The sequence below is a fragment of the Pelodiscus sinensis genome, chromosome 14 (assembly GCF_049634645.1).
Source record: "Pelodiscus sinensis isolate JC-2024 chromosome 14, ASM4963464v1, whole genome shotgun sequence".
In the NCBI taxonomy this organism is placed as follows: Eukaryota; Metazoa; Chordata; order Testudines; family Trionychidae; genus Pelodiscus; species Pelodiscus sinensis.
Genome location: NC_134724.1, coordinates 31,667,434 through 31,691,402, shown reverse-complemented (window position 1 = coordinate 31,691,402; position 23,969 = coordinate 31,667,434). Strand labels below are relative to the sequence as shown.

General features: G+C 47.8%; 1 protein-coding gene across 5 annotated transcripts in view; it reads left to right on the top strand.

Moving 5' to 3' along the window:
- The window catches only part of NRG4 (neuregulin 4), a 96,250-nt gene that overhangs the window by 60,847 nt on the left and 11,434 nt on the right, over positions 1-23,969 (top strand). For 2 of the 5 annotated variants that reach the window (XR_012895800.1, XM_014575106.3), the window contains exons 6-7: positions 16,942-17,021; positions 17,133-17,271. Coding sequence is in view for 4 of the 5 variants with exons in the window: in XM_014575106.3 (XP_014430592.1) it covers positions 16,942-17,021; positions 17,133-17,149 (97 nt within the window). In the remaining variant the exon portion in view is untranslated. Of the gene's footprint in view, positions 1-16,941; positions 17,022-17,132; positions 17,272-23,969 lie in introns of those variants that run through there. The other 3 variants (XM_075897357.1, XM_025186209.2, XM_075897356.1) reach the window with 2 other exon arrangements.

The following is a 23,969-nucleotide window of genomic DNA, read 5'->3' as shown; positions in this document are numbered from 1 at the left end:
CCCTACTTAGGTGAAGTCCATCCCTAGAGAACCATCCTCTGTCCATAAATGCCTCCCAGTGACCATACATCCCAAAGCCCTCCTTATAGCACCACTACCTAAGCCATCTATTGATCATCATAATCCTGTCACATCTTAGTTGCCCTTCTCTAGGAACAGGCAGAATCCCACTAAAAATCACCTGAGCCTCAATTTCCTTAAGCATCCTCCCCAGCCTAGCATAGTCTCCCTTAATTCGTTCCAGCAAGAATCTAGCCGTATCATTTGTTCCTACATGAAGGATGATCAATGGATTCCTTCCTGCTCCCTTAATAATCCTCTTCAACCTCAGTTCCACATCTCGTATCTTAGCACCTGGCAGACAGCACACCCTTCTATTCTCTGGATCAGCTCTGGTAACAGGCCTATCTATTCTTCTCAATAAGGAGTCCCCAATCACATAGACCTGCCTTTTCCTAGTGACAGTGCGATTCTCTGGTCTATCTCTAGCTTCCTCTGGCTGCAAGTCTTTGCCATTCCTATTTTCTCTTGTAGTCCTCTTTAACCCATCCTGTATCCTCCTAATGCTCATTATTGGTGTTGTCTCCATTAAGTCTTCCCCTTTATCTATGGGACTAGCCACTCTTCTCTTCTTCCTCACCCTTCCATCTTCATTATCTACCTGCTGTACCCCTTCTTCATTCTCCAGCTCCACATACCTGTTCTTGAGCTCTATTTTTCCTTCACTGACCCATCTTTTTCTCTGCCTGGTTCTCTGAGTCACATGCTTCCACTGTCTATTTTCTTCGCCCAGCAGTCCCCCCTCTGAGGCCCTTGATCCTGCTTCCATCTGCATATCTAAGCTTTCCCCTTCAGCCACGTCATGCCTTTGCCCCATCATCTGCTCAAACCCCCTTCTAAACTCAACCAGAGTTTCCACCTGCATCTCCAATCCTTGGATCTTTTCTTCCATCAGCTCTATCAGGTGGCACTTCATGCAAACAAAACTCCTTTCAGGTCCCCCCTCCAGAATCATGTACATACCGCAGCTACCACATCCAATCATTCTCCTTGTGTTCTCTACTACTTGGGCCATGGCCACTAATGCCTCTGTGTTTTATCTACTTTCTCACCAGAATCCTATTAGTCTGCTGAACACAAAAACAAACCAAAACACCCTCTCGGGGGAAAGGAGGCAGGAGAGGCCAGGAGAGAGGGTGGAAGAGGGGAGGGGGAAACCTGGGAGAAGAGAGCTGGAAGGGGGAAGCAAGGGAAAGGAGGAGGAGGGGAAACTCAGGGATCAGGGGTGGGGGTCTCGCCGGGCCAACTGCCTCCCGGCACGGTGAGGGAGGAAGCCTCAGCATCCCTGGGGGGATGGGGTGGAGGTTGCGGAGGTTGAGGTGGGGGGTGTGGACGTTGAGGATGAGTGTGTGGGGGTTAAGGAGGAAGAGGTGGGAGGCGGGCAAGGAGTGGGAGGAGAGACAGTTGTTGGGGGGGCAGCAGGCGCAGGACTGGCACAGGGAACTATGCTCTGCAGCAGGGCCTGCAAGGTTGCATTTCTAGCTCGGTCCTCAGGTTGCATTTCTAGGTCTGCCCGCATCCAGGCCTCCATGGTGCGGTGCAGGGCTCGCAGAGCCCCAGGTGCTGATCCCAGTACTCCTGCTCCATGGTGGTGGTCCGGAGCAGGCCACGGGTGCGGGAGCATGTCCTGGCTGGGGTGGTGCGCCCTGCATGAGCAGCTGGTGCAGCTGTAGAGAAAGAAGAGAAGTGGTCAGTTCTCCCTGTGGACACAGTGGATGATGCCCAGCTCCTCCCCCGGCCTCCCCCCTGCGACGTGAGGGCAACCATGCCCTGCACCATCAGAGCCGTTGTGCTTGTACAGAGGCCATGGTCAGGATGTCTGGCTCTCCCCGGGACTGGGAGCTGCCCCAAGACCACACCCATGTCCCTCTGCCGTGTATAGTGTGGCCGGGGTGGGGGGGAGATGTCCCCTGCCTCTGTGTAGAGGGGGCGTGTGAAGGGAGAGCATGTGCCTATTGGGCCACGGCCCCTGCGTGTCACGCAGCTGGAGCCACCTGCCCAAGGGTGGCATGACACGTGCTCGCATGTGCACAGGTGGCTGCATGATCCGTGGGAGGCATGGCCCACGTGTGCGGTCCCTGGTCTCCGTCTCCGCCTCCCCCCCCCCGGGCAGGGGACAGTTCTGTCACTTACCCAGTACGGCCCCCCCGGACGACCCTGCCGACTCCGGTGCTGGAACTGCTTGTGGTGGCCCCTCCGGTGCGCCCAGGTCAGGGCCCTCCGGTCCCGGCTCGCTGCCTCCCAGGCTGGTGAGGACTGCCCTGGCCCCCAAGAGTCGGTCGAGGGCAGGGAAGTAGGGGCAAGTGGCAGCCCCTGCTGCGGTGCCACCCCTGGTGGCCCTGGCATACGCCTGCCGCAGCTGTTTCACTTTCAGGCGCACCTGCTCTTGGGTGCACCTGTGTCCCTTTTGGACCATGGCGGCCACTATGTGGCCGTAGATGGCCACGTTCCTCCACCTAGTGCAGAGATCATGGAGGTTGGGGACCTGCCCCCAAACCTCAATGAGGTCCATGACCTCCGCACTAGTCCAAGAGGGTGAGCGCAGTCTACGGCCCCTGGCTGGGCCCTGGGTGCTGGGGGACTGGATGGGGGGACGGCTGGCTCCCTGGCTCAGTGCTGGGGGAGAGGAGAGGAGAGGAGTTTTCCTGGTTTGGCCCAGAGTGGCCACCATGGGGAACCTGGAAGGACTAGACTCCAACTAGTTCGAATTAAGTGGCTACACAGCCCTTAATTCGAACTACTTAATTCGAACTAGGCGTTAGTCCTCGTAGAATGAGGTTTACCTAGTTCGAATTAAGCGCTCCGCTAGTTTGATTTAAATTCGAACTAGCGGTTTGTATGTATAGACACTATTAAAGTTAATTCGAACTAATGGCTGTTAGTTCGAATTAACTTTGTAGTGTAGACATACCCAAATTTAGCTACAACTACTCAAGAGAGAGATCTTGGAATCATTGTGGATAGTTCTCTGAAAACATCCACTCAGTGTGCAGCAGCAGTCAAATAGAATTATAGGAATTATTTAAAAAGGCATAGAGAATTGCCTGTATATAAAGCTATGGTGTGACGTAGTGGGGGTACCTGGCTTGTTTCTATGCTGCTGGCTCTGGGGTAACCCCCACTGGCTGCAGTTGGTACCACGGCCCAGCAAAACAGGATGAGTCATTATGCAAAGGATGTCTCAACCTGTCTGACCAGCCACCCCCCATGGAGAGGAACAAAGGAAGGTGGATGCTACCCTGGCTGGGGGGCAGGGCTGGAGGAGAGTGAGTTAGTTTTCTGTCTGGGAGCATGGAGGAAGCAGCCTCAGCAAAGGCTGGGGGGTTTAGAAGCCGAGATCCTTGCCCCATATAAAGGGGGGCTGAGGCATCCTAGGCCTGCCTTGTAACCTGATGACATCTGTGCTGTGCTGTATACTGGGGAAGCAATAAACCACCTCTATTCTACTGGCTGGTGGAGTCTGTTCGTGCCATTTCGGGGGTGCAGGAGATGGGGGACCCCCAACGCGCCGTCACATATGGTACTTTCACATTTTGAATACTATATACAGATGTGCTCACCTCATCTCAAAAAAGATATATTGGCATTGGAAAAGGTTCAGAGAAGGGCAACAAAAATGATTAGGGGTGTGGAACGGGTCCCATAAGAAAGAATAAAAAGCCTGGGATTTTTCATCTTAGAAAAAAGACCAAGGGGGGATAGGCTAGAGGTCTATAAAATCATGACTGGAATGGAGAAAATAAATAAATAAAAGTTAAGAAGTAGGGAGTCATCAAATGAAATTAATAGGTAACAGATTTAAAACAAACAAAAGGAAGTTTTTCTTCATGCACCGCACAGTCAACCTCTGGAACTCCTTGCCAGAGGATGTTGTGAAGACTAGGGCAACGTCTACACTGGCATGATTTTCCGAAAATGCTTTTAACGGAAAAGTTTTCTGTTAAAAGCATTTTCGGAAAAGCACGTCTAGATTGGCAGGACGCTTTTCCGCAAAAGCACTTTTTGCGGAAAAGCGTCTGTGGCCAATCTAGACGTGGTTTTCCACAAAAAAGCCCCGATCGCCATTTTTGTGATCGGGGCTTTTTTGCGGAAAACAGTTCTGTGCTGTTTACACTGGCCCTCTTGCGCAAATGATTTGCACAAAAGGGCTTTTGCCCGAACGGAAGCAGCACAGTATTTCCGCAAAAACACTGACGATCTTACATGAGATCGTCAGTGTTCTTGCAGAAATTCAAATGGCCAGTGTAGACAGCTGGCAAATTTTTCCGCAAAATCATGTGATTTTGCGGAAAAACTTTCCAGTCTAGACACAGCCTAGGACTTTAGCAGTGTTCAAAAAAGAGCTAGATAGCTTCATGGAGGTTAGGTCCATCAATGGCTATTAGCCAAGATGGGTAGGAATAGTGTCCCTAGTCTGTTTGTCTGGAAAGGGATGACAGGAGAGGGATCATGTGATGGGACCACTGTTCCCAGACAGAATATTGGGCTAGGTGGACCTTTGTTTTGACCCAGTATGGCTGTTCTTATGCGAATCTCCCTAACATCCTGAGCCCTGAACACCAAAGCAAAGAATTCATTTAGTTTCTCCAGAATGACCTTATTGTCTTTTTAAATGATGTCTTTTTATCTCTCACTGCTTCTTTTACTTGGTTGCCATGGTGGCATTTTTTTGGTTCTCTTACTGCAGTGGTCTTCAACCTTTTTACACCCAAGATCACTTTTTAAATGTCAGGGCAAGCCAAGATCTACCTAACACCTTCCCCGAAAACCCACCCCTTTCTTGAGGCCCCACTCTCTCCAAACCTTTCCACAGACTACCCGTTGCCAATGGAAACTCACAATTAATTACATAATTATGCCCAAGCCATTTGCTAGTGTTGCAGCTCGGGAGAACGGTTTAATTTAAAATATTAAACAGATTAAGTGTTTTAACTTGCTCATCTTAGTATCAAACTTCATTTTAAACAAAGTAAAATATTATGTCCAACACAAAAGAGTTCGATGTTTTCTTTATTTATGGCAGGGGTGGGGAATCTTTTTTGGGTCGGGGGCCACTGACCCACAGACAAATCAGTTGGGGACCACATAAGTGAGAAGCAAAAAATCTCCTCCCAAAACCCCCAATCCTCACTGATGTGGCCCCCAACTAAGACCCCTCACTCTTCTGCACTCCAGCCCTCTCAGGGTGAGGGGAAGAGACGGGGAGGACTGAGGGTCAAGGCTTCCCATAGGCCAGATTTACTCTTCTGGGGTTCCAGAGTTAGTGGATTTTATGGCTTTCTCAGGCTCTGGGGTGGGAACAAAAATGAGGGACTCAGTGTGTGGGACAGGACTACTGTCGAGTGGGATAGGGATGCAGGATCTATCTGGGTGGGAGGCAGGATGCAGGACAGGATAGAGGGCAGGGTCTGGAAGAGAGTTTGGGTACGTCTACACTTGCCCCCTACTTCAGAGTAGGGAGGCAAATGAAGGCGACCGAAGTTGTAAATCAAGCGCAGGATTTAAATATCCTGCGCTTGATTAGCATAGTTGTGTCCGGTCGCCATGCTGGAAATTGATTAGCTCGAATTAACTTGCCACGTGTAGACACAATACTCTGAGGGAAAACTCTTTGAATTAACTGTACTCCTCAGGTGGTGACTCCGGGGCTGGGGTTGGGGCAGACAGAGCCAAAGGCTGCCATGGTATGGCTCCAGCCCAGCTGGTTGAGCGTGTCAATGGGGAAGGGGCTCCCTAAAGCCCGCACATAGGCCATGGGGAACAGTGCAGTCTAGACTGGTCCCCAGCACCTCCTAGACAGCTGCCCCTCTTTGCCCCAGACCAGCTGGCTGCAGCATTCAGCCCACTGAGGTTGTGCCACGCTCCAGCTGGGCTGAAACAAAGCGAAGCAGCTGCCCACCCAGCTGGCTGCAGCAATCGATTCCTAAGGAATCGACTGATTGGTGACCACTTTCTTAACTGTGTTTTTTAATTTGGGGTATACATTTAAGTTGGGCCTCTATCACGGTGTCTTTGAAAAGATTCTGTGCAGCTTTCAGGGATTTTACTTTTGGCACTGTACCTTTTAATGTCTGTTTAACTAAACTGCCTCGTTTTTGTGTAGTTCCCCTTTCTGAAATTCAGTGCCACAATATTGGGCTGCTGAGGTGTTTTTCCCACCACAGAGACATTAAATTTTATTACATCATGGTCACTATTTCCAAGTGGTCCAGTTATATTTACCTCTTGGACCAAATCCTGTGCTTCACTTAGGCCTAAATCAAGAATTGCCTCTCCCCTTGTGGGTTCTAGAACCTGCTGCTCCAAGAAGCAGTCATGTAAGGTGTCAAGAAACTGTGTCTCTGCATCCCGTCCTGAAGCAACATGTACACCCACTATTAGTGAGTTTTTAAATTTTTATAGCCTCTCTACGCTCCCTTAGCATTTCATAGCCACTATCACTATCTGGGTCAGGTGTTGGTAATATATCCCTACTGCTATATTCATAGAGCCTGGAATTCTATGGAACATTTTGGTTCATTTAAGATTTTTACTTCATTTGATTCTACATTTTCTTTCGCATACAGTGCCACTCCTGCACGAGCAAGACCTGTTCTGTCCATCCAATATATTTTGTACCCTGGTATGACTATATCCCATTGATTTTCCTCATTCCACCAAGTTTCTGTGATGCCTATTATATCCATAACCTCCTTAAATACAAGCCACTCTAGTTCACCCATCTTATTATTTAGACTTCTAGCATTTGTGTATAAGCACTTTAAAAATTTGTTACTATTTAGCTTGTGACTACTTTCTTCCACTATTTGATCTAAGGAAGTGGGTCTGGCCCACGAAAGCTCATCATCTAATAAACCATCTTGTTAGTCTTTAAAGTGCTACATTGTCCTGCATTTTGCTTTTACTATTTAGCTGTTTGCCATTTCCTGATGTGTTTGAATAGCACCCTTTTTCATTAGACTGTTTCTCATCTGATTTTATCCATTAGTTTATCATCTTCCATCCTCTCCTCCTTATTAGAAGGTAGAGAATCTCTGGATATGTCTACACTACAGCGCTAATTCGAACTAACTTAGTTCGAATTAGTTAATTCGAACTAAGCTAATTCGAACTAGCGCATCTAGAACTAAAAACTAGTTCGAATTAGCATTTTGCTAATTCGAACTAGCACGTCCACACTGATTGGACGCAGGGGGGCATTTAATGGCAGCTGAAACAGGTTCTGGCCGGGCATCAGGTCAGCAGTTGCTTTGTGTGGCTGCTGTCTGAGGCTATCTGAGGCTCGAGCTTAAAGGGACCCCCCCTGGACAGCCGGTTCTCAGCTTTTCCTGCTTCCTTGCCAACCTTGCCGAGGGACAGCAAAGCGTTGGTCTCTGTGCCCGTCTGTGTCGGTGCTTCCCTTCGGGGGGGGGCCGCCGCAGGTGGCAACATGGAGCCACAGCTCACCCTGCACCTTCTGGCGCACTTTCTGGACTTGCTGCTGCAAGCCTGCCAGCAATGGCTCGAGGCTGCCTGGCACCACCTGGTGCACGTCAGCCCCCTGCCTCTCCGTCTGGCTGCCCTGGGGGCCGTGGAGGAGCCGCGGCAGCGCCCCGGCACTGGCGTGCCCTGCCGCATCTGGCGTCTGGACACCAGCACCGACTGGTGGGACTGCATCGTCCTGGAGCGCTGGGAGGACCGACAGTGGACCCAGAACTTCAGGATGAGGAGGGACACCTTCCTGGAGGTCTGCGAGTGGCTCGCCCCTGCTCTGCGCAGAAGGGACACTCGCATGAGGCCCGCCATCCCCCTCCAGAAGCGGGTGGCCATCGCCCTATGGAAGCTCTCCACGCCGGACAGCTACCGATCCGTCGGGAACCAGTTCGGCGTGGGGAGATCCACCGTTGGAGCGGTGCTCATGCAGGTATGGCACTCGTCGGCCACCGAGCCAGGGGGGAGGAGGGCTGCGAGGAGGGGATGGGCCGCCCCAGGGACAAAGGGGGGGCGGGAGGAGGCGAAAGCACCCTGCACCGGAGGGGTCGGTCTGTCCCGGACGTACTACACGCCGCCAGGGGGGTTCCTACCGGGAGTGGGGCACGGGGCACTGCCAGGGCACGAATGCTCCCAGCCATCCGGGCGCCCCACAGATTGGCGCTTTGCTGTGTCTCTCTCTGCAGGTGGTTAAGGCCATCAACTGGGTGCTGCTCTGCAGGGTGGTCCGCCTCGCCGACCTGGACGCCGTCATCCGGGGATTCGGCGCCTTCGGCTTCCCCAACTGCGGGGGGGCCATCGACGAGATGCACATCCCCATCTGTGCACCGGAACACCAGACGTCCCGGTATGTCAACCGCAAGGGGTACTTCTCCGTGATCCTGCAGGCCGTGTGTGACCACCGGGGCCAGTTCACGGACATTAATGTGGGCTGGTCCGGCAAAGCACATGAAGCCCGGGTGTACCGCAACTCCTCCGTGTGCCAGCGGCTGCAGGCCGGGACCTTCTTCCCCGACCGCCACATCAGGGTCGGGGACGTGGACATGCCCGTGTGCCTGGTGGGGGATGCCGCCTACCCACTGCAGCCGTGGCTGATGAAGCCCTACACGGGGCACCTCAATCCCTCCCGCCAGGCCTTCAATGCCAGGCTGACCGGGGCCCGCATCGTGGTGGAGGGGGCCTTCGGGCGACTGAAAGCCCGCTTTCGATGCCTCCTCACCCATCTGGACCTGGCCGAGCACAACATCCCTCCCGTGCTGGCAGCATGTTGTGTGCTCCACAATTTGTGTGAGCGAAAGGGGGAGGCTTTCCTGCCAGCCTGGATGGCTGAGGCTGACTGCATGGCTGGACACTACGGTCAGCCCCGCACCGCCGCCATCCGGGAAGCCCAGCGGGGGGCTGTCCGGATCCGGGAAGCCCTGCGGGGGAGCTTCCTGGTGGAGGAGGAGGACTGACCTCTCTCTGCATGCCCCACTGGGGCCTTCTTCCACCCTACCCCCCTTCCCCTTTCCCCTCCCTACCTACTGTAAAATAAAGACACCTGTTTTTCAAACAAAACCGTATGTATATTTAACATAAGTGGGGTGGGGGGAGGGAGAGGGGAGGGGGAAACCTGGGAGGAGGGAGCTGGAAGGGGAGGGAAGGGAGGAAGGGAAAGGAAAGCTCAGTGGTGGGAGTCCGGCTGCCTCTCCCGTCTCGCCACACTGCGGGTCCGGGGGCGTCGGTGGGAAATGGTTGTGGAGGGGGGGGGCAGGAGGGACAGGGGGTGTGGAGGAAGCAGGAGCAGAAGCAGGAGCGGGAGCAGGAGGAGGAGCAGGAGGAGCAGGGGGAGCAGGAGGAGCAGGGGGAGGAGGAAATGGGAAGCGGTCGAGCAGGCTCTGGAGGTGGCCTCGCAGGGCACGGCCCTGCTCCTCCAGGGCCTCCAGACTCCTCCGGCGCAGCCTCAGGTCCTCCTGGACCCAGTGGTCCTGGGTGCGGAGCTGGTGATCCATGAACCGGAGGTGCCGCCTTTGGTACTCCTCCTTCCTGGCTCTCCTGCTTGCCTGGGCATGGGCAGCTGCTGCAGGCGGTGTGGTGCGCCCTGCAGGCCCAGGTGTGTGAAACCCAGCTCCCCTCTGCAAGGCCAGGGCCCCTGCAGGATCCCCAGCTGCTGCTCCTTGGTGGGCAAGGCCCAGGCGCGCGGTCCCGGGGCTCCCTCTCGCCCCAGCCTCCCGTACACATAAGGGGAACACGATGGTACTCACATGTGGACGCCTCCCCGGCCTTGGACGACACAGGCGAGCGGCTCTGTGGGGTGCCTTGGGGGTCCCGGGTCCCGGGCAGGCTGGCGGCAGGCTCCTGGCTCTCAGAGCCCTCCTCCTCCTCCTCTGTCTCCTGGAGCGGGCCCTCTGCCCCAGGGTCTATCACGTCCCGGGGGGCAGGGACGGCATGAGCCCCCAGGAGGCGGTCCAGGGCATGGAAGTGGGGGCAGGCCTCCGGGTCGGCCCCTGGCTGGCAGGCCCGGGAGTAGGACTGCTGCAGATCTTTAATCTTGCAGCGCACCTGCTCCCGGCTGCGCTGGTGGCCCCTGGCGGCCAGGCTGGCAGCCATGCGGACGTAGACGGCCGCATTCCTGTGGCTAGTGTGGAGATCGTGGACATTGGAGGCTTCCCCCAAACCTCGATGAGGTCCACGATCTCTGCACTTGACCAAGCGGGCGCCCGCCTTTTGCGCCCCCGGGCAGGCTCCTGGGAGCCGCCAGGCTGGTCCTGGGGAGCAGTGGAGCGCTGGGTGTCCTCGGGTGGCTGGCTCATAGTGTGGAAGGTGCAGGGTCTGCTGGCATGGGTGCTGGCAGCCTTGCAACTGGCACAAACTGTGTAGCCAGCCCTTGGCCCTTTAAGGGCTCCGGGGCCGGGAGGGAGGCAATAGAGTTTCCCTGGTGTTGGCCAGAGTGGCCACCAGGGAAACCTGGGAAGCCTTAGCCTCCCACTAGTTCGAATTAAGGGTCTACACAGCCCTTAATTCGAACTAGCTAGTTCGAACTAGGCTTAATCCTCGTAAAATGAGGTTTACCTAGTTCGAACTAAGCGCTCCGTTAGTTTGAATTAAGTTCGAACTAACGGAGCGCTGGAGTAGCGCCTATCAAAGTTAGTTTGAACTAACGTCCGTTAGTTCGAACTAACTTTGTAGTGTAGACATACCCTCTGTTAATAGACCCTCCTCTAAGAGATGTCTCTTTTCAATCCATGTGCTCCTCTGCATCCATTGGCTTTCCCCCCGCTCATAGTTTAAAAAATCCTCTATGACCTTTTTAATGTTAAGTGCCAGCAATCTGGTTCCATTTTGGTTTAGGTGCAGCCCATCCTTCCTGTGTAGGCTCCTCCTTTCACAAAGTTTCCCAAAAGACCTTGGAAATGGTAGGGAGTGTGGGCTATAATAGCCGAGAAAAAGGAGGAACAAGGCAGAACTGGGAGGCAAGATCAAATCAGTATCTTAGGGTATGTCTAGACTATATGCCTCTGCCGGCAGAGGCACGTAAATTAGACTAACTGACATAGTCAATGAAGCGGGGATTTAAATATCCCCCACTTCATTAAAATAAAAATGGCCATCATGTTGTGCCAGCTCAGCAAATCGTCAGAACAACGCAGCAGTCAAGATTGGTCGGCAAGGAAAACCTTTCCTGACCGATCCTGTAAACCTCGTTTCAGGAGGCATAAGGATCAGAAGACAAAGGCTTTCCTTGCCGACCAATCCGCGTCTTGACTGCCGTGTTGTGCCAATGATCAGCTGAGCCGGCACAACGTGGCAGCCATTTTTATTTTAATGAAGCAGGGGATATTTAAAACCCCACTTCATTGACTATGTCGAGTAGTCTAATTTACATGCCTCTGCCTCCGAGGCACGTAGTCTAGACATACCCTTAGATGCCTATATACAAACTAGCCAATTAGCCTGTCATAAAACGGGATTCTCAAGTCTCTCCTCCACGTCCTATTCCCTTTCTACCTCGGTCTTCTCTCCTGAGCCTCCGGTCTCTCGCTCCATCTCTCTCTCTCTCTCTCTCTCCTCCTCCTACTGCCTCCCCCCTCTCTCTCTCAGCTCTCCTCCGTCTCCTGCCTCTCTCTCCATCTCTCTTTCTCTTCTCCCCCTCCTGCCTCTCACTTTCTCTCTCTTCTCCACCTCCTCCTGCATGGGGAGTGTGGAGCCCAAATGGCTGTTTGCGCTGCTTGCTCCCATGCAGCAGCCCGGCTGAGTGGCTGCCTATGAGCTCCAGCTGCCCCCCTGCACTGTTTTCCTTCACCCCAGCAGAGATCCTGAAGACTCCCAGTTGTCCTCCCTCTCTCTCTCCCCCTCCCCCTCGTTTGCCCGCCCTCCTCCTGGCCAGGGTCTGTTCACAGCCAGGGGACGAGTCTGGAGCCACTGTCACGCCACCCCACCCCACCACCCCTTCGCCTCCCACTCTGGTACTCAGCTGATTTCTGCACTGCTCAACCGGGCTGCCGCAGGGGAGCAAGTGGAGCAAGCGGCCATTTGGGCTCCCCCGTGGCAGCTCAGCTGAGAAGCACAGAAGTGAGCTGAATGCCACGGCGGGAGGCGAAGGGGGTGGGGCGGTGACGTTCACGGCCAGGGGGCAGGGCCTGGAGCCGCTGTCATGCAGCACATCACCGCCCCGCCCCCCTTTGCCTCCCGCCGTGGTGCTTGGCTCATTACTACGCCTGTTCAGCCGGGCTGCTGCGGGGGAGCAATTGGAGAAACTGGCCATTTGGGCTCCCCCACGGCAGCCCAGATGAGTGGCGCAGAAGTGAGCTGAGCGCCACAGTGGGAGGTGAAGGGGGACGGGGAGTTGATGTTCACAGCTAGGGGGCGGGGCCTGGAGCCACTGTCATGCTGCATGTCACTAACCCGCCCCCCTTCGCCTTCTGCTGTGGTGCTTGGCTGACTTCTGCGCTGCTCAGCTGGGCCGCCGCGTGGGAGCAAGCAGTGCAAGTGGCTGTTTGGGGTCTGCGCTCCCCATGCAGTACCCCAGTGCTGCATGGGGAGCATGGGGCCCAAACAGCCGCTTGCGATGCTTGCTCCCACGAGGCGGCCCAGCTGAGCTGCGCAGAAGTCAGCCAAGCACCATGGTGGGAGGCAACAGCGCCCCCCAGAGGGAACAGCCAGCGTTTCAGCGTTACAGAGTCACAGGCATTGGGCTACTATACATATGATGCGGGTAATAAGTAGGAAGAACTTGAAGTGCTAATAAATAAACACAATTATGACAGCGTTGGTATTACAGAGACTTGGTGGGATAATACACATGATTGGTATATTGGTATAGAAGGGTACAGCTTACTCAGGAAGGATAGGTGGGAAAAAAAGGGAGGAGGTGTTGCCTTATATATTAAAAAGGGACTGGCTCTGTTCAATATCTTCAACTACTTACATATTGGCTTATTCAGTTTGCAGATGACATGAAGTTGGGAGAGGTTGCAACTGGTTTGGAGGATAGGGTCATAATTCAGAATGATCTGGACAAGCTGGAGAAATGGTCTGAGGTAAACAGGATGAAATTTAATAAGGACAAATGCAAAGTGCTCCACTTAGGAAGGAACAATCAGTTTCACACATACAGAATGGGAAGCGACTGTCTGGGAAGAAGTACGGCAGAAAGCGATCTAGAGGCCGCTGTCATAGTGGACCATAAGCTGAATATGTGTGATGCTGTTGCAAAAAAACCAACATGATTCTGGGATGTATTAACAGGTGTGTTGTGAGCAAGACACGAGAAGTCATTCTTCCGCTCTACTCTGTGCTGGTTAGGCCTCAGTTGGAGTAGTGTGTCCAGTTCTGGGCACTGCATTTCAAGAAAGATGTGGAGAAATTGGAGAGGGTCCAGAGAAGAGCAACAAGAATGATTAAAGGTCTAGAGAACATGACCTATGAAGGAAGGCTGAAGGAACTGGGTTTGTCTAGCTTAGAAAAGAGAAGACTGAGGGGGACATGAGAGCAGTTTTCAGGTATCTGAACGGGTGTCACAAGGAGGTGGGAGAAAAATTGTTCTCCTTAGCTTCTGAGGATGGGACAAGAAGCAATGGGCTTAAACTGCAGCAAAGGAGGTTTAGGATGGACATTAGGAAAAACTTCCTAACTGTCAGGGTGGTTAAACACTGGAATAACTTGCCTAGGGAGGTTGTGGAATCCCCATCTCTGGCAATATTTAAGAGTAGGTTAGATAGACATCTATCAGGGATGGTCTAGATGGTACAGGGTCCTGCCATGAGGTCAGGGGACTGGACTCGATGACCTCTCAAGGCCCCTTCCAGTTCTAGTGTTCTATGATTCTATAATTCAATGTTAAAATGTGTTTAATTAAGTAAACATGTAACCAGTGAAATTTTCAGCAGTTACATTTGGAGGACAGTTGGCTCACCGGGAGCCAAAGAGTGTGAGGAGCCAGCTTTTAAGCCAGCTCCCCACATGCAACAGCTCCCACCTGCTGCTTCCTCCCCTGCCTGCCATGCTGCTGCCTCAGTATCAAATCCAGAGGCAGCAGAAGGAGACAAGAGGAGGGAAGTAGCTTCCCAGGAGCCAGTGCATGTATCAGGAGCCTGTGTGTAACTGTGAAGGTTAACTGATGAGCCCATGGGTTGTGTACACAGTTACACTTTCACATCCCTAGTGTAGACCAGGCCTAAGGGTGCATCTACTCAGCACCCTAAACTTGAAATAAGATACAGAGTTTGTGCTACGCAAATTGTGTATCTTATTTCAAATCTATTTTGAAATAGCTTATTTTGAAATTTGGTGCGTCTACACAGTGCCAAATTTTGAAATAATGTGGTATTTCGCGCCATTCCTTAACCTTCATAAAACAATGTTCACTGGGATGGTGAAAAATACTTCGAAATAACAGGTGGCTTGTGTAGACGTGAGATGGCTATTTCGGGATACTGGAGGTACCTGAAATAGCTATGCAGTGTAAACATACCCTAAAAAAGCAAAAGGCAGATTTCACTAAGAGCTATTCAGATGTCTGTGCAAGTCCCTTGGGAATCTTTCTTAACTCCAAGAGAAGACTGTACTAGAGATACAAGAAAAGAGCAAAAGAGGTGAATCTAGTCCCCCCAAGGCAAGGGTTTTTGTCATTGTGTTAATTTATAGAATGTTACTACTTGAATTCCCCCAACAGAATGTAAAGGGGAAAAATACAGCAGAGAGGGGGCAATAGATTTGTGAATCATTGACATATTACACTATAAACCCATAGGCTACGTCTACACTGGCCCCTTTTCCGGAAGGGGCATGTAAATTTCACTAGTCGTCGTAGGGAAATCCGCGGGGGATTTGAAGTAGGAATAAGACCCTCCGGAAAAGGGCACTTTTTCCGGAGGATCGGGGCCAGTCTAGACGCTCTTTTCCGGCTTTTTTAAAAGCCGGAAAAAAGCGGCGGACATTTTTATTTAAATGCCGCGGGGGATATTTAAATCCCCCGCGGATTTCCCTACGACGACTAGTGAAATTTACATGCCCCTTCCGGAAAAGGGGCCAGTGTAGACGTAGCCATATTGACTGGTTAAATTACCATTGTGAGAAGAGTATATTAACAAAAAGATCAGAACCATCCATCTAAATCATCGAGATCTAGAAATACAGCCATCAAGGCAACACAGTGTATGAAATAATCAAAGGTAACAGAGGACAAAAACTTGACAGAAAGGAGGAAAATTTCTCCCTTGAGAAAAGCGGTCTTGTCTTAAAAAAAAAAAAAAAAAGACATTATGGTGAGGTAATGTATTTTGTTGGATCAACTTCTGTTGGTGAAAGACACAAGCTTTCAAAGCTCCACTGAATTCTTCAAAAATTAGCTATGTTTAAAACATCATCCCTTTTCTCAGCATTTTGAAAGGGCTTGTTAGCAAATTAAATTACTAATTAGTAACAATTGTATTATAATGACCAATTACATGTTAAAACCCTTAGGCTGTGTCTACACTGGGCACGTTATTGTGTGACAATGGCCACTCTTGAGCAAAAACACTCTTGGCTGTGTCTAGACTGGCAAGTAGTTTCAACTTTTCAAGTTGCTTTTGCGGAAAAACTTGCCAGCTGTCTACACTGGCCGCTTGAATTTCTGCAAGAACACTGACTTCCTACTGTCTGAAATCAGTGCTTCTTGAGGAAATACTACGCTGCTCCCGTTCGGGAAAAAGTCCCTTTTGCACAAGGCTTTTGCGCAAAAGGGCCAGTGTAGACAGCTCAGATTTGTTTTGTGCAAAAAAGCCCCGATCGCGAAAATGGCGATCGGGGCTTTTTTGTGCAAAAGCGCATCTAGATTGGCACGGATGCTTTTCCGCAAAAAGTGTTTTTGTGGAAAAGCGTCTGTGCCAATCTAGAAGCTCTTTTCCGCAAATGCTTTTAACGGAAAGTTTTTCCGTTAAAAGCATTTGCGGAAAATCATGCCAGTGTAGACATAGCCTCTTGAGTCTACACTGGCCACGCGTTCTTGCACAAGTAAACTGACGTTATACTGTAGAAAATCAGGGCTTCTTGCGTGAGAACTCTGACGCTCCCTCTCAGGAAGAAGCCCTCTTGCACAAGAGCTCTTCCAGAAGAGGCCAGTGTAGACAGGCAACATGAATTTATTGCACAAGAACCCCCTATGGTTAAAATGGACATCAGAACTTTCTTGCGCAAGAAAGCGTCCACACCGACATGGATGCTCTTGCGCAAAAGCACATCTCTTGTGCAAAAGCACTTGCCAGTGTAGACGCTCTCTTGTGGAAGAGTTTTTGCAAAAGAGTTCTTGCGCAAGAAGCTGCCAGTGTAGATGTAGCCTTAGAGGCAGCCATGAGCAATGACATTAGCTGGGATTCAAACATTGTGAAGTCTAATCCAGGTGCAGCTACAAGCATTCTGGGTGGGGGGGAGGTGAGCAAATTTCTTCTGTCGCCCCCCGCCCCTTCCTCCTCTAAAATACTTTACTGTTCTCACAAAAAATGGGCATGTCTAAACAGCAGGGCTAAAGCCGAAATAAGCTACGCAACTTGAGCTACATCAATTGCACAGCATAAGTCGAAATAGCTTATTTTGGCTTTTGGTGTTATCTACACAGCAGGAAGTGTGAGACAGCACTCTTCCTCTGACTTCCCTTACTCCTTATAAAATGAGTTGGAGTAAGAAGTCCTCCAGTTCAACATTATTTTGACATTATGTTGAAATAACTGCTTTTAATATAGATGTCAGTTATTCCAAAATAACACTGCTGTGTAGACTGTACCTAAGGTATTGAATATTAAAGTTTGTCAAGTATTTTGAAGTTGCAAAGTGTTGTGAAATTGTTAGTGAAAGCATCATTCATATATTGCCTCTTTTCTGACCAATATTTTCTCATTCTGTGTTTCTTTATCACTCTTTTGCCTCCTATTTTGGTCATTTATTCATCGTCAGGAAGGCCCAAATTCCAAGAGCCATCTCAACAGAGTATGGTGCTGGCCTGGCTGAGACTAGTAGCAGTGATGGCTGCAACAGTGAGTACATTTGAAATTAAGTGGCAGGATTATTCTTGGGCAAGGAAGACAGTGATAATTGTATTAATATCTTTTTTTTTTTTTTTTTTTTTTTTTTTTTTAACTTTTCAGAGATAACTTCAGAGTAAAGCAATAAAACAGGAACCATGGGAGAGCAACATGCAGAGCAACCATAACTACATAATAAGTGTTGGGGAGGTCTGGTAATCAGGATGAACAAAGAAATTAGAAACAATTACATTTACTAATATATTGGGAGAAGATGATACAGAGATTATAATAAGGAAAAACAGTTACATTTATCAGAGTGCCTGATTATTTTCCAAGAAGGGAAGTCACATTGTAGAGAAATTGTTAGAACCATTTTTGAATCTTCTGTGAGATTCCCCTGTCAAATGTATTGCAAACTCTGCAACCAAGTAGTTCTATCTGGGTGTTCTTTCTTTTTCTAATCCAAACATTAGAAAACATATTTTTGAGGTATTTCATCATATAAAGAGTATGAAAATCGTAAGAGATTTTCACCAGATCATCCCCTTCTCACTGGAAAACCTATAAGTAGCAAAAAGAGATCAAGGGACTGTCATGATCAAGTGGTTTCCAAGCATATCTGGGATATATGTATAGAATTTGTCTGACTTCAGACATACCAGAAAAGGATAAAAAGGCCCCTCTACCCTCTGTCTCTCAAGCTGACATAAGAATGACATTTTTGTTTTAAATAATGATACAAGAAAGTGTGGTGTTCCATTGAAACACCACCTTTTTGGCCAGGCTCCTAACTAAAAGATTTCAACTTGAAGTAAAATGGTGTTAAGATGAAGAAATTCATAACAGTTAAAGGAAATGTACTGGGCAGAATTATTACCTTGTGTCCTAACACTGGACAAAGAGTATTTCTTTGTGCTATTCTTCCTTTCCTGACATTTTCTCCTGGGAATCTCATTGCTGAGAGAAATTTAAAGCTTACCTCAAATCCTACAGTTGATAGCTCAGACAATAGAAAAGAGGAACACAATTCCCTTTGCTCATATTTGAAACAAAATAGTTTCCAGCTGAGTCTACTAGATTCATGGAAGAATGTGAAGCCATTACTGAGGAATTATTTGTTTTATTCATATCTCCATTTGCTATTCATGCAAATAGATTATACATCTCTGCCTTCTTGCTTAAAAAATTTTCTGACTGAGGTAAAGAGAGGTCAGCTTATGTACTCAGTCCCTATTCCTATCATGACAACATTTAGAGATTTGTTTGGTTATAAAAGGCTCAGTAACTGGGAATTGAATAATTCAGTATTTAAAAACCCTATAGTATGGAATACTGTAATTAGCAAAAACAAAATTTCTTTCAATAATGACAAAAATGGAAACTTACATACCAATACACTATGGAAGATTTATAAGGCAGTACTGAGGGGGCAATTAATTGAGGTAGTCTGTGGAATTAACAGGGAAAAAAATACAAAAGACAAGGTTCTTCTCCCTGAGATAAAAATATTAAAGAAGTTGCATAAAAAGACAGATTCAAGGAAAAAGTTGGCTATACCTACCTCCCTTAGAGAACAATGTTTTGTTCTAGTGCTAGCTAAAAGAGAATGTGTTGTATATCAATTTAAACAAAAGTATAAAGGGATGAAAAATAAGGGCCATAACAATTCAGCATATAGGTTAAGACAAGAAAAAGAAAAGAATACTGTGTTTGGTAGCAGAGAACGCAATAGCGAGATGCACAGTCAGACAAGTTCTTACACTGGAGAAGCTGGACTCCCAGTTATACCTCAACATCTGCAGGAAGGATTTGAGGAAGTCAGATCAATCATTAAAATACCTGGTATGGAAAGGTTCTCAGTTAAATTGTACAAATCTTTGACTTACCATCCCCTCCACAGACTTGTAAGTAATTTTCAGGACTTCAAAACATTAGCATATATTAAGAAAGAAGTCAATATTTCTGTATTTTTAAAAGCCCAAAGACATAAGATTGAATGTACTTCACAGATGCATGCCTCAAGGTCAAATATAGAATTTAAGAGTTTTACAAAGGTGTTGACAGAATCATTTATGCTTAAAATAACTAGTATATATCAAATGAGATTTAATCAGGGAAGACAGTTATTAGATAACATTTATAGGTTACAAGTGGTAATCCAGTCAAGCCTATCAAAAGTAAGGCGATCACGTATGTTACTGTCACTAGACGTGGAAAAGATCTATGAGCAAGATGAATGGAAGTTTATGAAGTCACTAGCTCTAGAAAGTAAAATTAAAAAAATGACTGAAGTCTTATATCAATCTATAAAAGCTAAAGTAAGACTCAATAATAAGTATTCATAGCCTCTCTCATTTTTTTACAGCATATGGCAAGGTTGTCCACTGTTCTCCACCTTGCTTATATTAACCAAGAAACCATTTGCACAGAAAATGAAAAAAAAATTCATAGACAGGATTTAAATGTAAAGATGTTGATCCATAAAATAGCATTCTCTATGGATGAAGTCCTATTCATGATTGCAGAATCCTTCAAAGGAATGTATTTTAGGGAGATAGTAAGTTTTAAAATTAATTATGAAAACTTGAAAGTCTTGTCAATTGGCCTTAAAGAGCAATGCCAGATGACACTACAAATTAATTTTAAATTTAAATTAGCTAAACATTACATATAAAAGTACATGGTGTTCAGTGCTATTTTCCATTTAATAACTTTATATGAAGCCAACTATCTATACTTGCAGAAAAAAATTAAAAAGTTATTGAAAGGCAAGAGATGATTATAGTGTGGTTTGGCAACTTTAATAAGGATCACCTTCCTCTTCTAAAATCTCCCAGTAAAGGTTTCCCATAAGATGTCAGAAATCCTTCAGCTCATCTGGAGCAACAAAGTGGCTAAAATTAACAGGAAATCTCTTTCTAGCATTAAATCCAGGCATAGTAAGTGTGGAAATACTGTCCTTCCCTGCAACTTTGCTGGTGTTACCAGTTATCATGGCTCAATCCCCCAACCTGAGACTATGCGTGAAGAGATGGATGGGCTGGCTAACTGAATAAACTCTGTCTCTATGATTCCCAGAGACAAACTTATTCTATCTCAGTCCCTCTGAGATTCACACAAAACCCCCCCAAACAAAATAAAATGGAAACATTTTATGCCTGAGTTTCAGTCTGTAACATTAGGCCTGAGCAGGCCTCACAGTGTCTGATTCTGTATTACTTTACATATCTCAAGATCCAAGTTTTGTTTCATTCTTCAATTAAGTCTACCTGGCCACTATATCAGCCTTTCACCTTCCATTCCATTAGTCTTCCAGCATGGTGCCCCATTCTTGAAAGGCCTGGAGTAGCTCTACCCTCAAGTACAGGAACCAGTCCCTCTGTGGGTCCTGAATCCGGTGTTTGCGCTGATCATGAAGGCCCCCTTTGAAACCTTGGCATCCTGTTCCCTTCTCCTGCTCCCCTGGAAGGAGATGTTCCTGATGGTCATGATTTCTTCCCAAAGAGTGTCCAAGATGAGGGCACTTACATCTGAGCTACACAGTGTTTTTAAGGACAAGGTCCAATTGTGATCATATTTGGCTCTTCTGACCAAGATGGTTTTGCAGTTTCACATGAGCCAGGACATATTTCTGACAGTCTTCTGCCCAAAGCCAAATAAGTCTAAGGAGGAGCTTTGTCCTGTTATGTGTGTTTGTATTTGTGTTTGTAAAGCTCTCCCCCATTCCCCAACCACCTTTTTTCTTGGAGCTGGGAAAAACAGAGGAAATCCAGACCACAATGGACTCTGCCCTTATAACTACGCACTTAGTCCTAAGGACACAGCAACCAACCAATTATTAGTTAATTAGAATTAAAAGAAAACTCTTTGGCTGAGTCTAGACTGGCATGGTTTTGCAGAAATACTTTTAACGGAAAAGGTTTTCCGTTAAAAGTATTTCCACAAAAGAGTGTCTAGATTGGCACGGATGCTTTTGCGCAAAAAGTGCTTTTGCGCAAAAGCATCCGTGCCCAGTATAGACGTGCTTTTGCGCAAGAAAGCCCCGATGGCCATTTTAGCCATTGGGCTTTCTTACGCAAAAAATTAAGCTGACTGTCTACACTGGCCCTCTTGCACAAGTATTCTTGCGCAAGAGGGCTTATCACTGAGTGGGAGCATCAAAGTATTTGTGCAAGAAGCACTGAATTCTTACATTAGAACATCAGCGCTCTTGTGCAAAGTCAAGCAGCCAGTGTAGACAGCTGGCAAGTTTTTGCTCAAAAGCAACTGCTTTTGCGCAAAATCTTGCCAGTCTAGATGCATCCTTTTATTATCAAAACAAAACTACTGTTGCAAGCATAGTAATTTGGCTAGATGGTAAATAGCCACAATTTGATATATACTCAGGGAAAGTCCCTGGGCTATAATCCTTAGTTACAAAAGAGAAAAACAATTAACCAGCTCGGATATGATTTTCAAACCCCCAAACAAGGAAACCAATAAACCCTGATGAACTATCTATACTTTTCCCTGCTTGAGAAACTGCTCTGATCTCAAACAAAGAAGAGAGAGAGAAAAAACCCTCTTTTCCAGTTTGAAATTCCTACCTGCATTGTTATTGGCTGATTGCCTGAAGCTGACACCTTTGCTAGGTATCTGAATTAACCCCTTAGTTACCGGGTGCTGATCAGCACTCTGTCTGATCATGATACCAGTAATGCACCTATTTAGGCCACACAATTCTTAATACACTTATTATACCTATGGAAATATAAGAACTCCTCTACCTCTTCCCCCCAGAACACTGGATGTGTCAAAAGAATGTAGGAGGTTTGCGCAAGAGGGGTTTTTTGTGCAAAAAGGAGCCGTCTACACAGCTCCTTTTGTGCAAAAGCCTCTTGTCCAAAAATGGTCCCTAATTAATTATGCAAATGAAGCTCACAAGCTTTTGCAGAAGAGAGGTGCAGTATAGACATAGCCTAGGTGTCTGGGTTACAATACTAGCTTGTCTTATACTTTGAACAAAAAGATTAGACATCAAAAGGATACAGAAAAATATTTTTTTTCTTTATTAGATCTAAAGTTACCCATTTCTTGTGTATTCCAAAAGTATATACACCTAGTTTTTTATTCCTTTTTGTTTGTGATCATTGGCAGTGTAATATTATGTATGTATCCATATCTCAACTGCAAAGCACACAATAAAAGGTTAATAAAATACTTAATGTAAGTAATGCTCTTTTTGTATTTGGAACCAGTGTTTTTCCAAGAAACGTTTGGCAATTTTTATAATAGTTCATGAGCCTTAAAAAATGTGGCTGGACAGCCAGTCATGGGATTTTTGAAAGAGCCTACTATGTGAAGAGTCTTACACTTGGGATGGAAGAATCCCAAGTACTATTACGGGCTGGGTACTGACTGTGTAACCCGCAGTTCTTCGAGAGAGTCTTACACTTGGAGCACCATGGGGGTGCTCCACAGCAGGTGTTGAGCATCCTGGTTCCTCTGGATGGAGTTTTGTGTAGCAGTGTCTCAGGGGGCTGCGCATGCGCGGCGCGCCGAGCGCACAAGCTTCCCCCAGTAGCTATGTGCATGTGTGGCCCCCGCCCATTCAGTTCCTTTCTACCGTCCCCGGCTGCAGATGGAACTTGGCAGTGCTCTCCTCTCCTCAGAAATTCATTGTTCAAATTACAGTTAGTCAGTCATTAATAATTAGTCCTTTGTTATTGTTATTGTTAGTTAGCCTTAGATTAGTGTTAGTTGGAAAAAAAAACAGTGCGGGTTTTGAACTGCCGCCACAGCTTTAAGCTGGCATGGGCTCACCCGGCTTCAAACACTGTGCGGCTTCAAACATGTCTGCCTCTGACAGGTATGACGCCTGTCTCAAATTCCTGGCGAACTCTCACTCTCATGGTGTGTCTAGACTACATGGCTCCATCGACGGAGCCATGTAAAGTAGTTTACTCGACATAGTCAATGAAGCAGGAATTTAAATAATCTCCACTTCATTAAAATAAAAATGGCCACTGCGCTGTGCCAACAATCAGCTGATCTGGCACAACTTGGCAGTCTAGACGTGGCGCGGTCGACAATGGAAGCCTTTGTCGACAAAGGAGTTATTCTTCGTAAAACGAGGTTTACCGCTGTTGACAAAACTGTCATGTTCTGTCAACTTATTGTCAACAGAATGCGGCGGTAGGTATAGTGTTGTCGAGAAAACCCTGTAGTCTAGACATACCCTCAGCTCTCATCAGACCGCAAATGACTCCCTGGGCTCCCTACCTGTGGATGCCCCCACCCATGGCGTACCCCCCACAGTGGCAAATGTGGAACCAACCCGCAAAATAACACAGAAAGAGACCATTTAAAATTAAACATACCAATAAGCCTCCTTCACGCCACCAAATCTCCTTACAAATACATTAGGAGGAGTGCTAATGAGAGCCAATATTCCCCAATGTCATCGGCAGAATCTTTGGCCCAAACAACATAATTAACTGAGATGGGGGAGGCAGTTCTACCTCTGTCCTCTAACACCTCAAAGGACGTCACCTCTTTCCAAGACTTATTTAAAGGAGTAGCACAAGTTCTAAATATCCCTGTAGAAGAAATACAGGATATGCCCCATGTGCTTACTAACATCCTTCAAGCAAGCGCATTGGCAAAGATCGCTCTTCCTATCAAATCAGCCATCCTACAACCTGCAAAAACTTTATGGCAGACACCTGCCTCGATTCCCCCCACGAGCAAAAAGGCAGATCGAAAGGACTACGTACCTCCAATTTCTCTTTACACATCCCCCTCTAAACTCCCTGGTGGTAGATGCTGCACAACAAAGAAACAAGCAGCAAAATTGCCCATCAGACAAAGAGAATAAAAGATTAGACTCATTTGGCAAAAAGGTGTATGTCTCAGCCACACTGAAATTATGGGTAGCAAATTATTCAGCCCTGCTCAGTAAATATGATTACAATAATT